Source organism: Gossypium arboreum, chromosome 6, assembly GCF_025698485.1.
Source record: "Gossypium arboreum isolate Shixiya-1 chromosome 6, ASM2569848v2, whole genome shotgun sequence".
NCBI lineage: Eukaryota > Viridiplantae > Streptophyta > Magnoliopsida > Malvales > Malvaceae > Gossypium > Gossypium arboreum.
The window spans coordinates 968,021-986,532 of record NC_069075.1 but is presented as its reverse complement, the minus strand read 5'-3'; the positions used below and the strand labels follow the sequence as shown (position 1 = coordinate 986,532).

General features: G+C 27.2%; 1 protein-coding gene across 1 annotated transcript; it reads right to left on the bottom strand.

Moving 5' to 3' along the window:
* Positions 1-6,013: 6,013 nt before the first annotated feature.
* Positions 6,014-6,815, bottom strand: LOC108459901 (uncharacterized). The gene has a single exon (XM_017759303.2). The coding sequence runs from the start codon at positions 6,621-6,623 to the stop codon at positions 6,267-6,269; it is 357 nt and encodes a 118-aa protein (XP_017614792.1). The 5' UTR covers positions 6,624-6,815; the 3' UTR covers positions 6,014-6,266.
* Between the last annotated feature and the right edge of the window lie 11,697 nt (positions 6,816-18,512).

The window sequence follows — 18,512 nt, the reverse complement described above, 5'->3', positions numbered from 1 at the left end:
TGAAATTTTAAATAGAATTGATGTAATTTTTGACCCATGAACTTGATAATCAGGTCTACTTCGATATCTAATTTTTTTATTCTTCACATTAGACCCAAAATTTGACAGCTTTTCTCAGTTTGATCCCCTAACATAGATTTCATTAAAGCGTGATAACGTGACATTTAGACATTACGCCACCTCATCACCCATTTTTTAAAAAGATATACATATAGTATAAAAATTAAGAATTATATATATTTAAAAATTTTAAATAATGACATGGCACACATATTAACAAAAATCAAGTTTAGGATTAAACTAAAAGAAATTAAAAAAATTGAGACTAAAATGAACTAAAAAATTAATTGACCCTTTTAATATAATTAACTACATTTACATATTATAAATAGAAAACCCAATTCTCTTATATTAAAATCCAGCCCAAATATTCAAAAAAATATAACCCAATAGCCCAAACCCAAATGATAATTCTTAAAAACTTAAACCCACTCCTTCTTTTACTACAACTAAAATATCAAACATAGGTCCTTGTACTCTTCACAAATTTAAAATTTAGTCTTTTTACTTTTATTTTTATGAATTTAGTCCATTTACTTTTCATATTTCAAAATTCAAGTCCAATCGTTAACACTTTTAAATTTTTTTATTAAATTAATTAGTGTAACATTTTAAATTAAAAAAAACCTCAAGACTATATAACTAAAAAGTAACATTGTAATAAACTTAAATTTAAGAAAATAATTTTAATAATAATAATTGAACCTGAATTTTGAAATTTTAAAATAAAAGGACTAAATTTCAATTTTATGAAATTTACAAAAATTGTATCATATTTTAACCTAAAACAAGATTGCTTCATATCCCCCTTTAATGCTTGCAATTCTGTTAAGAAACACCAAAAGATATAAACCCTTCTAATCAATGATGTTCCTTCTTAAATGGGGCAAGTGCAATGATAGTGGGTATGGATGAAAAAAAGTTGTTAGAGTTTCTATCTTAATTTGATAATTTTTGTTATTAAATCGGATTTTGGAACTGGTCTAATTTTATAATTGATTAGGCGAGTCGGGTTGAGTTTAGGAAAGATTTGTTCTATCTTATTTTGGGATAATTATCAATAAACTAATATATATATATATAGGGTCGGTTTGGATAGAACCTAATAATTGAATGAGAGTGTAATTGTAATTTTAAAAAATATATAATTCTATAGATGTGTGTGGTTAATGTAATGTAATTACATTATAATTCCCTATGTCATGTTCGGTAGTATAAATTATAATTAAACAGTTACATAATTTGTATTTTTAAAATATTAATTACTATAAAAAATTATTAGCATGATAAAAAAATTCTAAACAAGTAACAAAAATTAAAATCAAATCAATGTATCATATGTATTATGTTAGTTCAAAAAGTAATCGATAATACGATTACTAATAAAAATAACAAGAAAAATAAACGTCATATGCAATTTTACTTAGTTGTTTCGTATTTGTTGGGTTATTTCCTCTTTCGTATTTAACATGAGCTCATTTTCATTGAATGTTGATTATTGATCGAGTTCATTATTGTCGTCTGAATCTGTATCATTAATATTATCAAGATTGAGTTTGGAGAAAAACCATCTTGCCCCGTTGCCATCTCTAGTAGTGGGGAAAGCTCCAATTGGCAACCCTCAATTGTAGCAAGCCAAGCTCAAATTAATTCGACCTGATTGAACATCAAATATTTGAATATGACTTGGTTTCGATCTAGATAAAATGATATGCCCAGGTTTTGAATCAGGATCAGGCCAAAACCTAAGTTGAATTAATAAATAATATCATCATATTTAGACTCACCTTATCCGTGAACAAGTCTAATAAAAAAAACAAGCTAGAGTGAAACTCTCCATGTTATCCATAAAAAAGATACGTTTCTAACCATTATATTAGTTTCATGTCGAATGACAAATACATGTATCCAATGTGGTAAACTACATCCAAAGTCATTAAACTATTAGTAAATTTATGTTTCGATCACTTAACTTCAAAAAGTTACAAAATGGTTATTGAACTGTTCGAAAGTTTTCATTTAAGTCATTAGGCTATTAAAATCATTGTTATATGGCCTTCTCTGTTCGCACTGCCTACACCAATCGAAAGTTCTCATTCTATTTCTTTTTTACAATTTAGTTTCTTTTGCGAAACAAAATTTGAACGCCAAAAATCTGTGAATCAAAATCTAAACAACTTTTTTCTTTAACTCTGACACTAACCGTCGAATCGACTTGGATCTAAGGTATGTTATTTACTCATCAATGGGTACTGATCCACTGTACTTATCATCAAATCGTCGACTGAAGCTCACTAGTTCGACTTTTTAAAAAAAAACTTAACAACCCAATGTCTTAAATAAAAACTTTCAAATAGTCTAATAACTTAAATGAAAACTTTCGAATAGTTCAACGGCCATCTTGTAACTTTTTAGAATTAAATAACTAAAACATAAACTTACTAATAATTTACTGACCTTGAGTGCAATTTACCCATTTAATATTTTCAATTAACATAACTCGTTTACACTAACGAGACCTTAAAAAAAGGGGAAATTGCAAAGCCTTCACGTAAAAGTATATAATAAAAGCTTCCTAGAGTGTACTCCAATCATATTGAGTAGCCCAAGCAACAAGACAGTATTTGCAACACGTTTCTCTTTCTCTTTGTTTTCTTTTTCCAATAGAAAATTGTCTTTACCTTAATTTAGGTATACATAACCATATAAATCATTTGGGTATTTGTTTTCTTTTCCATTTTAAGTAATCATAATTTCCGACACGTTTGAACTCGTATTTTTCAAGACAATTGAGCTAAGACTCGATTCATAAAATATATAAACTTTTAAATAGTGAGATAATGAATAAGGTAAATTACATTAGTAGTTATCTAACTATTTTTTTTCCTTTTTTAGTCACTCAATTATGAAAAATTATAAAATAGTCATTTAACTATCCAAATTTGTCCTTTTTTGTCACCCAACTGTCTTAGATTTTTGGGTGTTTCCATTTTTACGTTAGCTAGCTGGTGATAAAAAAAATTGAATAGTTTGATGACCATTTTGTAACTTTTCATAGTTGGGTGACCAAAAAGAAAAAAAACCACAGTTGGGTGACCATTTTGTAACTTTTCATCGTTAGTTGAACAAAAAAGAAAAAAATCATAGTTGGGTGACCTTTACTAAAAAAATATAAGTGAGGTGTCATGTGTACCTCATGATGACATACAAATATAAGCTTTTAACAATAGAAATAAATGAAAATTTAACAAAAAACTCAATTTGCTCTTTGGTCTAACATATAATGACTAATTTGTCCTTTTTTTGAGTAAAAGGGACAAAATGTAATTCAACTTCAAGTATAGGAACCTCTATGATACTTTTACCATTTTTTCTCACTTTTTATTTTCTCACTTTGACTCTCAACCTTCAAATTTTAGTCAATTTTTTAGAGAGGAAAAACTAACCAAATTATTCAAATTTTAACAACAATAATATGATAGCCATGTGACAGTTTATGTATACTTTATAAAAAAAATTAACATAAGCAATGAAATACATGTAAACCATTACATGAGCTGTCACATCTAAGAGTGCAGTAAAAAAATTGCTTTAAATGGACTAAAGATGAATAATAATTTTTTATGGTCAAAGTACAGCTTCACCATTATACTAACATAAAATTTCATAAAATTTGTAATTATAAAATTATAAAAATAAATCATCTTAACCATTTTTATTAAATAAAATAAAATAAATAATCATAAAATATAAATATAAAACTAATAAAATATAAAATTTATTCTAAAAATATTAAAAAGAAAAGTAAAAGGTGAAAGCGTACCGCCCCTTTGTTGGGACACCTTTTACAATAAAATATTATTTTTATTTTTAAATAATATTTTTTGTAGATAATATCATCTAACATATTGAGGATATAGAATTATTCGAAATTATTTATTCTTATAAATAATTTACTTTCAGCGCACTCAAACTCATATATTTCTATAGTAGTAATGTGTTTTAATGTATTTGAATCCACATCTTTTCTCATTGATAATGCATTTCAGTATACTCGAACCCACGTCCTTTTTCATTAATAAAAATATATATATCAATCGAGTTAAGATTTAATTAATATAATATAAAAGAATAAAAAATAATTTAAAATGAACGTAGGGTTATAAAGTGATACACGTCGTTGATTGGAAAATCTCACAATACATTATTTGGCAATTTCCTTCCCGACAACTCATCTATTCATTGTCTGCCACGTTTGCAAGTTTGCAATGATTTATTATAAAAGCCCATGCACTGCACGTGGCTTCGTTGTCAATCCTCTCCATATCTTACTCTCTCTTTTTTAAATGTGAATATCAAATAAAATATTATTCAATTCATATTTCTATTAAAATTGTATATTATTATGTTTTATGCATATTTCATATTTCCATTTCATAATTATAGTTATTTTATATAAATAATATATTAATAATTAATATATTTATTATTTTATTATTTATTTAATTCATTTCTATTACATCATTCATGGTTCATCTAATTAAAAGATGACACATTATCTTTGATCCGAAAGTTTAGTTTAAATGTACATATGATATGAAAAAATAAGATAATATGTCTTTTTTAATTGGATCAGACCATAAATAATGCAATAAAATGATTCATAAAATAATTTCTCTAAACCGAGGAAAATATATATATATAAGAATGGATAATGCATATTTGCATCCAAAATTCGATTAATATTTAAAATTATAAATAAAATAACTTTGATTGAAGATCTTTTATGTCCAACAAAGCAGAAAATAATATCTAATTATTTTTTTTCATTTTAAAGGATAGTTACTTTTTTTGGTAGGAAATAACAGATAAAGTGAAACATCATCAACTAGTTAAATTTTAATTCAAGATCGATTGAACTAGATCAGTTAATAGTAAATTTTTCACTAAATCGAGGATTATCGTATACTTGTAAACTTAAAACTAAAAAAATATAACATCTAATCATATGATCAAAATACTTATAGTTACTTTTCTCTTAATTTGTGTATTTTTTAAATTTCTTATAGTTATATTCATTTCCTTAAAATATTAATATTTTAAAATACTTATATCAATCAAAATTAAAAGTTCTATATAAATTATAGAAAATCTGAAAATTGCACGTGAACATTGATCGATGTGCAAATTAGTACATGAACTTTGATTTAGAACAAATATACATTATTTAAATTTTTTTGAACATTAATCTCATTATAGGTTCTTATCATAACTACTATTTTTAATATAATGCCTAGAACAACCTATAAAACCTCCCCAAAATAGGAGGATAATACGCTTCAGCACACTCGAACCCATATCATCATGCACTGGTAACAATATCGATGGCAATTGAGTTAAGACTCAATCGATACATATTTAAATATATATATATAATTTAATTTTGAGACAAATCTCAAAACTATGCATAGCAAACTTCGGTTTAATATGCAATTCAATACATGAATTTTTATTTTGTGCAATTTTATATAAAAATTTTGATTTGATTTAATTTTCACGAATTATTAACACAATAATGATATAGCACAATTTTATGATTATATATTATGTACACAAATAATTACATTTATCCAATATAAAAACAAACGATATATATATATTTAAATCAGATGATTGAATCAAAATTAAAATTATTCATATATATATTTGATTCATGATCAAATTTCATGTATAATTTTGAGATTTATCTTTATAAATTACGATCAATTAAATATATGCAAAATTTAGAATTCATAAATTGACCCTTAATATTATACTTTAATTTTCAAACTAATCCTTAATTATTTAAAAAAATCATATCTAAAAATTAAGGACCAAACTAAAATTTAGAGTATAATTTTAAGTCTAATTTACTAAAAATAAAATACATTCATATTAAGAATATTCCACTGAATTATAAGTGAAAAATATAATCAAATTCTTAAAAACAAAATCAAATTAAGAAATTAAATAATTACAAGAAAACTAGAAATTAAACCAAAAAGAAAAGAAAATCATAAGCAAATAGAAAGATATAGAAATTACAATTGAAACTCATAAATAATTTATATATATAACATATAAAATCAAATTCTTTTCTCCCAATCCATTTCTGAATTTTGAAATGATGAAAAAAAAAGAATTGAAAAAAATTAAACATATATATATTATACTTCCAAAAATCCAGTCAACCTCAGAATCGAATTCCGAACTTGACTCAAATCCCTTCCTTTAAGCGTTCTTCCATTACCTGTACAAACCGAAAACGCCGTTTTCGCAGCGATTCTCCGTTCTAATATCACATGCGGCGGCACAATTTCCCGATCTTCATCTAAATCACCACCGTAATCGAAAACGATAGTACTACGTTGATGAAGCGGGATGTTAACGGGAACAGAACGGACGGTTTTGGATAAGAATCGCCGGCGATCTATTAATTCATCGGAGGGAAGAGGAGCTCCGCCGTTAAGTGTGGCGTCGGTGAATATAACATCTGATTCTTGGAATTCTTCTTCGGCTGCCATTGAAGAAGAAGGGGAAATGGAATCAGATTTTTAGAGATTATTTTGAAAAACAAAAATTTGAGGGAAAATTTGAAGGGAAAATGAGAAGCGAAAATTGCACTGGTTTCAGTTTATTATTATAATGCTGGTGATTGAGACGAAGATGACGTCATTCAAACAATCACAAAGCGTTAGAGTACAGTCCCCGCTTTCCTTTATAATAATCACATTATCAGATTTTCTAATAATATTATTATTAAGAATATATATTTTAAATTTGTTTTTGGTAAAAATATCTTTCCAGTCCCTCTCAATTTTAAAATTGAGTAAATTGGTCCATTTCAAAAAAATTGGAGCAATTTAAACCCTGTCAATCACGGTGTTAATGTCTTTCATTAATTATACATAATTTTGATTGGTATAGTAACAAATTTAGCCTTTGTATTTACATATTTTTGTCATTTTGACCTTAATTCTAAAAAAAATAAACAATTTCAGCGTAATCATTTATACATTTACACAAATGTTACGAAATAAATTTGTTAAATTGGGACCAAGTTGACAGAATGTGTAAATTTTGAGGGTTCAATTTATTATTTTACCAATCAAAATCATGTACAATTGGTGGAAAACATTAACGTCGCCATTACTTATCCGGTTTCTCACTTTTGAAATTAGCAGGGATTAAATTGCTTTGAGTTTTTCAAGAGGGACTGATCTGTTCAATTTTGAAATTGAAAGGGACTGGAGAGTTCTTTTTACCTTTGCTTTTTAATTTATTGATAATATGTTTTAAGGTAAACTACACCCAAGGTCACTAAACTATTAGTGTGTTTACGTTTTAGTCACGCAACTTCAAAAAGTTACAAAATGGTCATTGAACTATTCAAAAGTTTTCATTTAATTCACTGGGTTGTTAAAATCGTTATTGTTTGGCCTTCTTCATTTGCATCACCTGCACCAATTGATAGCTCTTTTTCTCCTATTTTTTTAATAATTTGATTTTTTTTTTTTGCATGAGACGACTTTGAATGTCATGAATTTTTAAACCAAAATCCAAACAACTTTCTTTTTTGATATCTGACACTGACCATCATATCAACTTAGATCTAAGGTAAGCTCTTTTACTCATCAATGGGTATTGATTTACTATTTTGATCATCGAATCATCACTTAGAGCTCGCTAACTAAACTTAAAAAAAAAAAAACATAATAGCCTAGTGACTTAAACAAAAACTTTCAAATATTTTAGTGATTATTTTGTAACTTTTTTAAGTTGAGTAATACGTAAACTTTTTAATAGTTTAATGACCTTGAATGTAGTTTATCCTTATTTTAAAGATGAATTGTGAGCTAGCTACGATGAGGGAGTTTGGTATACCATGGGGCGTGCTCTTTGTCACTATTATTTGAGGGCTATGGAATGCTTGTAACGTGATAGTTTTTCAGGATAAAACTTTGTCAACTTTACATTTTGGAGTATGCAAAGAAGTTAGCCAAAGACATTGATCAAGACATGAAATAAGCTTTTCCAATTATTGCTAGAGGACCTCGTTAGATCCAATGGAATCGACCACTAATGGGGATGTGTTTGCTTAGCACTAATGGGGCTATAACAACTAGTACTTGGATTGCGTTTAGGGGTGAGTATTTGATCGAATCGAGTAAAAAAAATTCGAGTTAGTCGAGTTAACAAATCCTATTTTAGCAATCGAACTCAATTTGATTTTTTTCAAATAGAATCGAAACGAGTCAAAAAATTTCGAGTCAAATCGAGTCGAGTTAACGAATCCTATTATTTATACTTAATGTTGCGTTTAGATGGACCGATTATTTAACTAGTAGATGAAGTACAAGATTATTTAACTGCATGAACAATATAATGATTTTGCCTTTTAACTTAATGGTTTACTTTATATTGGAAATCAATGGCATTTATAAGCTAATAAAGTAAATGTTAATGTGAAATGATTGTAAGGTCACCCATTGGTATGGCTAACAAATCTTGGTTTTGGCATGTGATGAGGTTGTCTTATAAATATGCATGAATCTATCTTGAAAATTGGATTGGTTGATGTGGATTGGTCTCAGTTTAAAATTGCAGGGAAGTTTAGATATCTACAAAGGGGTTATATTGAGTTAAAAAAATTTAATTCGTAAACTCTGGTAATGCCTCGTACCCTATTCCAGCAACGAATACAGGTAGGGGGTGTTACAGTAAACATTTATTAAAACGACGTAGTTTGGCCTTTAAACTTAATTATTTTGAATTTTAACTTTTAAAAAAGTAAATATTTATCAAAATAACGTAGTTTTGTCTTTCTTTATTCGGATTTTCGAATAACTCGAATTGTGTAAATCATATTCTAGTTAAACCGAAAAACTTAATTTTTTTATTCGAGTTGATCCGAATAACTTGATTAATTCAAATAACTCGAACTATTTAATTCAAAGTTTAAATTTTTTATCGAGTTTTTCGAATCAAATCAGATTTTGCTCACCCCTAGTTACGTTAGCAGGAGGACTGATATGGGATGAGTTTGGTAATTGGTTACGAGGTTTCACTATGAAGATTGATCTATCAGATAGTGTACAAGCTGAGTTATGGGGCGTTCGCAAAGGCTTGCGGTTTGCAAAGTTGATGGGCATCCAATGGTGGATAGTCAAGGTCGAGGTCAATGCTTTGTTGAGGAGAGCCATCCATTTGGATCTCTTGTTGATGACTGTTGGACCATATTACATGAAGGATGATGAGTGGTTGATATTCTACATATCCTTACAGGAAGGTAATATATGTGTGGATCATTTGGCCAAATTGGCTCAAAGTTCTGATTGGGTTCATCTTGACTCGTTTCTCCTTCGACGAGTCTTTAACCTCTTCTACAAGCTAATGATGGTGTATAATATTTTGTTAGTCATAAAATACAAACCCTTAATATTAGTTTTAGATTTTATTCGATAAAGTTTCAAAGTTATTTTCATAAAATTTTAACTAAATAAATAAAACCATTAACTCATATACAATGTTTTTTTTTTGAAAATTAATTATCATACTATATTTTTAAATTATTTTTATTATTTTAAATACAAAATATTTTTTACATCATGAAAATAAAATTGATTACAAATTAAATAAAAAATTCAACTAGGTTCAAGTAATCATAATTTTTAACTTACGAACCAAAACAATCTAAACATCATCGAATTATATCAATTTTCAATTTCTCATTTTTTTTAAGGGCTCAATCTTAGTTTGATGTCAAGCTATCCATGGGTCGATCGGGATCGAATCATGACCTGAATCCAAACAAAAAACTCAAGTCTAGGCCCATCGGCCCATTTCACTATTTAAAATTTAATAGAATATTATAAATATATTCTATATTAATATTAATACTTTATAATTAATTTAAAATTTAAAAACAATATATTATTAAAATTCAATTCATGCCAAGTTAAATCAGCTCGAAACATAAAAATTTTATTTAAGCTTAACTCAAATCTATCGAACTAGACGAACTGCTCGACTTATAGATAAGTTTAGTTCCTAAACTTGGATTAATATTAAAATTAGCTCTAAAAGACATCAAGATTATTATCCAAAACTTTTAAAATTAATTTTATAAGTAATCTATAATTCTAATTTGAAACCCTAAATTCCAATCGTATATATTATATGAACTAACAAATCCTTTGTGTAATAGTGTCAACATAATCTCGAACCACTAAAAACAAGTTTTTATAATTTTGAATTTAGGGATAGTCTATATTTTTATAATATTTAAAGTATTAAATTAAATTTTATTATTTTTAGGGATTAAAGTATAATTTTATCATTATTAATTTAAAATTTTATAAACTATAAAGAAGTCTAAATGAAAATTTTTATATTTTAGTGGCCTAAACTGAGTGCTTAAAATTGTCGAAAAGATAGTATGTTAAACAGAGTGGTAGCGTTTAGTCAGGACGAAACATGCTTAATAAGGTTTGTGTCCATGCCTTACAACATATAAGACAAATGCCCACATTTTCTTAATAAGTAATCATGTGCCAAGCACAGTTCATCTCGACTAGATGCTCCCATTATGTTTAACTCAATTCATTCACCTCTTGATTTTGCATATTTGTGTTTTTAGGTCCTTAAATTTTGATGAATTTTTAGTTAATAAATAATAAAAAATTAACACTAAATTATCTCCTTTTACACTCTACCCACCAATGATTAAGGGTGACGTGAAACGACGTAAGTGTAAAGCTACACATCCTCACAGCTCAGCGTATCCCACGGCTCATGCGCCGCATAAGCCACGGTGAGAGCGGAGGCCCCACTCGGCTTGGGTGTGGTCCACTATATCTATTGCCTCACTATGATTTTGAGTAGTTCAAGCCAATTATTTATTGACACGTGTAAGAAGGAAAAAAATTTATATAAAAGGTTTTGTTTTAAATTTTTAATTACTTTTTGTTATAAAAATGCAAATAATTGGTGCATGTAAAGGGTTTCTTTTTATTCTTAATGCTAGTCACAATCTTCGATTAATTGAAACTTAATTAAGATATATTACGATTATAATATAGATTGAGTCTTAGTTTAACTGCAATCATATTGTTGTTAGTATAGGTAGATATAGATTCAAGTGTGTTAAAAGTAGAGGTGCTCATGAGTCGGGTTTGGGCCGAGTCTAAGCATGATATTAACATACTTTATGCTTGCCCAAGATCGACTCAACTCAAAATCTAAGCTTAAAATTTTGCCAAAACCTATCTATATTTACAAAAGACTAACCCAAGCCCATTTTAGGCCCATCCATATTATTTTTTTAAATTTTACATTATATTATTTTAATAATTAATAATTTTATATATTTTTATTTATTAAAATTTTATATAGTCATCTTAATATTATTTTAATATTTACATTAAAGTAGTATTATATATTTAGTATAGGTTTATTTTTTTAATGTATTTTAAATTACATAATATAAATTATTTTAAACTTAAAACGAGCCGGGTCGGGCCTTGAATGTTCAAATTCGAGCTCAACCCATATTTTAAACGGGCTTATTTTTTTGCCTAAGTCCATTTTTTAGGCCTAATATTTTTGCCCAAACCCTCTCAAGTTTTGGGCGGGTAGCTCAACCCATAAATGAGATCTAGTTGAAGCTCATTATTCTCCTATTTAAAGGTTGGGGAGAGACTATGGATAGTTTTAAATATTGTATTAAAAAAGCAAATATGATAAGAAGATATAATGTAATAATATTTTAATAGTTAAAATATGTTATAGGTCCCTGTATTTTTTTATAAATTTAAAATTTGATCATTGTTTTTTATTTTCGAAATTTAGTTCTTTTAGTTTTCAAATTTCAAAACTTAGATCCAACAGTTAATATTGTTAAATTTTCAGTGTGACATTTTAAAATTAAAAAAAACTCACTTGATAGTCATATAACTAAAAAAAAAAAACATTGTAATGTACATGAATTTAACAAAATAAATTTAAAATTATTAAAATTTGAACCCGAATTTTAAAATCTAAAAACTAAAAAAACTAAATTTATAGAAATAAAAGCATAAAGACTAAATTTCAAATTTTTAAGAGTTCTGTTTTGATTTTAAATCCCTTTTTTATTAAAAAATGCAAATATTTGGTGCATGTAAAGGTTTTTTTTTTTCCTCTTGATGTTAGTCACAATCTCGATTAATTTTTTTGATATAATATTTAAAATTATTCATAATTTCTTCTAACTTTTAAATAGGAGTATAATATGTTTCAACGCAATTAAACTCATGTCCTCCTGACAACAATGTCGATATCAATGGAACTAAAACTCAATCGACATAATCTCGATTAATTAAAACTTAATTAACATACTTATAATTTATGATTATAAAGTTGTCAATAGGACATTATTTTAAAATTAAGAGATAACGAACGATTGAGTCTTAACTCAATTCGCATGAGTATTATTAACAATGCAATAGGATATAGGTTCGAGCGTGCTAAAGCGTATTATCCTCCTATTTATGAATTGTGGAGGGGTTATGAGTAGTTCTAGACATTAAGTAAAAAATAGCAAATATGATCAGAATCTATAGTAAAATTATTAAAAAAAATTAAGTTACATTTATACGCTATATATAAAAATAGTGTCCAAACCATTTTTTCCGTTGACATCTGTCTAATTGTAGTTTTAGTCTGTTTAAATTTTTGTTTTGAATTAAATGGCAGCTGTTAAATTCGTTAGTAAAAAATGACTTATCATTTTTGTGAGTATTATGTCAAATACCAAGCTGACATAATTTACCACTAGAGGTGAAGCCATGAAATTTTTTGGGGGCTGGAATTAAATTATATATTTGAAGGGGAGCGAAAATTTACCAATAGTTTAGTAACTAATGGTGCAATTGCTCTAAATTTTAAAGGACCAAAAATTAAATTTGCCATTTTAGTAGGGTCAAGGCCCCTACCAGTCTCCTAACCATGTTCCCTTTTTTTACAACCTAGCATATTTACAACTCGACATCAATTACAATTTGACACAATACATTTTCATAAGTTAAGACAAATTTGATAGTTTATATATCACTTTTGAAGGAAAAAATCAAAGCGAAAATTGAGGTGTAATTTAAGAACTAATTTCACTAATAAAACTTTTTTTATATACCAATATAAAATTTCTAATTTTCACTAGCAAAATTAAAATAGAGTTAATATATGTTTATTTAGATCTGTTCACGGGTTGGGCTATCCACCCAGACCCGAATGTCCGCCCCAAAATTGAGAGGGTTTGGGTAGAAATATTAGACTAAAAAATGGGTTTTAACAAAAAAGGCCCATTTAAAATATGGGTTGGGCTCAAGTTTGAACATTCAATGCCCAATTTTGACCCGACCCGTTTTTAAGTTTATAATACTTTATATTATGTAATTTATAACACATTAAAAAATAAATCTATGCTAAATATATAATATTACATTAATGTAAACATTAAAATAATGTTAAAATGACTATATAAAAATTTTAATAAATAAAAAATATTAAATTGAAATAATATAATATAAAAATATATTTTTTAAAATTAAAATTAATAGGGTTAGACGTAAAATGGACTTGTGTTAGTCTTTTGCAAATATGAACGGGCTTGGATAAACTTTTAGGCCCATATTTCGGGCTTGACTGGATTTGGACAAGCATCAAATATATTAATATAATGTTTAGGCTCGACTGAAACTCGACCCGACGCATGAGTATCTCTATGTTTATCCTTTTAATATTTTTTATTTACAATCTAATAGGGAAACGTTAAAACTTATTTTTCTTCAAGAAGAAGTCATTGGGTAATATATTGATTTTATAATAATTTTAGGTTGCTTGCTAATGAAGGTAAGCCAGACGGAAATTATTCCTTCCTTAGAGCTTTACTTAAACACATAAAAATGAAGATTTGCCAAAGTTAATTATTTTATTAAAAAAAAATATTTTGTTGATGCAGATTAATTTATAGAATGATTTTGACTATTAATAATGAAAATACTTTATATATACTAAGTGCTATTAATTGAGATTAAATATATTTAAAATTAATTTTAAATTAAATTTTAATTCAATTGGTATGAGTATTATTGTCAATGCAAGAGGATATAGGTTCGAGTGTGTTGAAAAGCATTATACTCTTATTTATAAGTCAGAGAGAGGCTATGGGTAGTTTTAGTCATTGTAGGGGTTATGGTGTCTTCATGGCTAAATGGATGAATTGCTTTTTAGCCCATCATTAGGAACATTATTGAATTACTACAATTTATCTGGATATATTGCATATGCAAACAATTATATTAATCCAATATGAAAATAAATATATGTACCCGTTTTTTTAAATGTGTACAATTGAATCAAAATTAAAGTTTCACGTAATATTATTTATATATATATGAACCATAATTCAAGTTCCATATATATAATTGTACCGATCAATATATCAAATTGCGTATTGGATCAAAGTTCATGTATAAATTTGATATTTATCCATAAGATTTACAAATGTAATTTAATCATTAAAGAATATTTTCATTTGTAAAATATGGAAAATAGATTCTTTATGTAAAATTTAAATATTTTATTGAATGGCATCTTAATTAATTGTTTTAATTTAGGAATAAAATTAATTTGACTAATTCTTTTTGGTGAATTACAAGAGGGCAAAGCCCTGATAGCAATGCGACTAGCGTGACTCAAACATTGGTCACACCTGGGACGGTAAACACCCTGGCCATCAGTTAATACATGAGGTTCAATTTCACTAAAACTTGAGAGAAAGGTTGTTATAGAAAATGGATTTAATAAACAGTGCATTTCATAATTTAAGACAATTATTATTATAGGTGGAAACCTACTATAAATAGTAAAAATTAAAACATAAAAATCGATTTTACAAATAAACTTGACTGTTATATTAATATGTTATAGAGAAAATTGAATGCACTTTTTAAATAAAATGGATTTTAACTTTTTTTCAATTAAACTAAGATTCAATTAATTCGTGATACTAATTCAGTCAATAACTTAAAATATAATGTATGTATATATATATATATACATTATTAGTCACCTAACTATTGTTTTTTTTCTTTTTCGGTCACCCAATTATCTTAGATTTTTGGGTGTTTCCATTTTTATATTAGTCAACTGGTGACCGAAAAAAACAAAATTGATAGTTGGGTGATCATTTTGTAACTTTTCATAGTTAGATTGTCAAGAAAGAAATTTACTAATTCTCAGATGATTATTTTATAACTTTTCATAGTTTGATGACAAAAAAAGAAGAAAAATCATAGTTGAGTGACTTAAACTGGAATTTAGCCAATATATATGTGTGATATGGGTGGGAAATTAAAGGGTCAGCCCCAATTCAATAAATGCTACCAAAATTATTATTATTCAATAATGTTCCCATTGCCATTTAGAACTAGTAAAACGGCACCGGTGAAGGTCAACGACGAGCAGTCAATACACAGCCTAATGTGCCCCATGACTTGGTTTATGACCATCTCTCCAGCATTAAATTTGTCTACCCTCCACCCACTAACATATATATTTAGATTTATCCACTAATATATATATATATATATATATAAATTATACTTCATCGAGTTCGAGAAATACATTAATTGGTATTTTTTATACAAATGTTTAGAACTACTCATACTCTCCCCAACTTTTTAATAGCAAGATAAATATGATTCAGTGCGTTTGAACTCACGTCTTTCTGCATAGACAACAATGTCAATGCAAACCGAACTAGAACTCAGTCGGCCATTAATCAGTACTTATGGATTTATATAAATTGTTAGAGTTGTGTGACCCGAATATCTTTTGATCTAGCCTAAAAAGTTCGAGTTGCAACTTACTTGTTAAAATAGAGAGGCAAAATTGGAGATCTGTGGCGGGCTACGGCCTCGGGCCGGACGTTGTCGCACAAGTTGAATCCATATAGGATTATACTTTTTCTACTAGACAGGTTGTTTAACCCTTAAAAACTGTGTATAATCGTAAACCTCTTATATTGTTGTTTTTCAACATTGGTGAATTTCTCCTCCTCTGCCAGTGATTTTTCCTGATAAAAAAATTTTCACGTAAAATTTAAGTGTTCTTATTTTTCTTTTTTATTGTTTTGCGATCGTTTCTACTATCATTATCCACGTCTAGTATAACATAAATATCTTATAAAAAGTTTTTTTTTTCGTTTCATATACCCACCAAATTCTCAATCAATTGCATGGCCGTAATTAAAAGCATGCACATTGAGAAGATAGTCAAAGTAAACCCAATATATATACATATACATATATATACATATACATATATATATATATATATATATATATATATATATGAATAAGACCACAAAGAAGTGTATATTTGTTAGTGTAATGGCATGTGATTTGTGTTCCCATTTTTCTTTTCTTCACCAAGTTGATGGATATAGCCTTTTTGAGAATTGACTTTGTAATCTTACTTTACCTTAGCCTTTAAAGGCTACACTTTGACTTTATATATATATATATATATTTGTGTTTGATGTATTGACATTTATGTCGACAAAATTTTAAATATAAATATTTTAAAAAATAATTGATAGATCGGATTTTATTTAAAGGAATGAATTGATAATTAAAATTTTTTGGCAAGAGATGAGTGAAAGATAGAAAATACACAAAATTAATTTGTAGAAATCAGGGATGAAGTTAAAAAATTTCAAGAGGGGGTTTGGGATAATGAACGATAATAATATTTTAAAAATAAAAACTAATTAAAGAAAAATAATTTAATAAATAAAAATAAAGTAGAAAGAAAATTTAAAATTTATTTGAATTGTACTCTTCGATCCTTGATCTCACTTAAACCATCAATTATTTCGTTTGCATTAAAATTTTCTACAATTTCTTTCTTAATGTAGATAACTAAAGAATTTCTCAAAAAATCAGCTTCTATCTTGCTATGAAGTCGAGTCTTCAAAATCATTATAGCAAAAAAAAAACACGTTTTGTAGACGCAGTTGAGACTAGAAGAATCAATATAAGACTAATCAATCTATTAACGAGTGATTACATGACTAACTTTCTACTTTCAATTAAGATCCTACAAAGCTCTGAAAGTGTTAATATTTTTCTCAAAGTATGATGCTTACATACATCAAGTTTATAATGCTTCAACTCATACGGGAGATTTTCTTTCTCTTGTTAAGAAAAATCCTTTGGGTAGAACTTGTTTACACGAATGCAAATTTTATCAGTATCAAATAACTTGAAAAACTCTTTGGGATCTAAAATTGTAGTAAGAGTGAGAAGCTCGACAACATGTTCGTTAAATCTGCTCTTTAATTCTTGCAATTGAGCATCTATTGTAGCAAAAAATATATCCACTCGATAATGATGCTCCACTATAACATCTTCCTTCTTGTTACCACTACCACCCACAATGTATTGAGCATTCATATATGGAAAAACCAACTCTCAAGTTTCACAAAAAGATATCACATTTTCCAACAAATCATCTCATCCACCGTCTCTCAACTTTTGAGTTAAATCTTTTATTGTCGAAACTAAACTCATGGCATTTATTATATCTTGAGAACGATGTTGCAAAGCTTGACAAAGATTACTAGTAATCCCAAAACTTCCCTCATCATGTGCAAAATAAAAATAAACTCAAAAGACCTCAATTTATTATATGCGCAACAAGCATCTCCTTGTTGAGAATAGTGAGGAGCAATATTTTTTAGATTTTCAAAAACTTTGCTAGTAGCATTATACATCGTTAATAAGTTAGTAATTGAAGTTAGATGAGAACTCCATCGAGTCTCACCAAGACTTTGGAAAGTCTCAATCTAATTCATACATGTCCCAATTGTTAACTCATTGATGGATGCTAAATGAGTTATTTTAGCTGTTTGGGCTTTTAAAAAATTGATGCATTTCACATTTGTGTAATAATAAAAAATTAAATTAAATTGTTCAAAAAAAATATAGGGACTAATTGTATAATTTAACCTAAAATTTTCGTTTGAAATTATGATTTAACGTGCCACATCAGCTTACCATTACACTGTTAACGATAGTTAACATTCAATGACTAAAATATTACAACATGATAACATAAGTGACTAAAATGTAACATTTCAAATATAAATAATTAAAATATAACGTGAGAGAAACAAAAGTGATTATTTTGATAGTTTACTCAAAATTAATTAACATAAGAATGTGAACAAAAAACTGGTCAATGAAACGATTTGATTGGTGTTAAAGGTAAGCTGCACCATTGAATGATGATGTGGATATTGTTTTTCTTTAGATATTTATTTGGATAAGGTGTAATATCGACGGAAATTATTATGATATGTGTAAAAT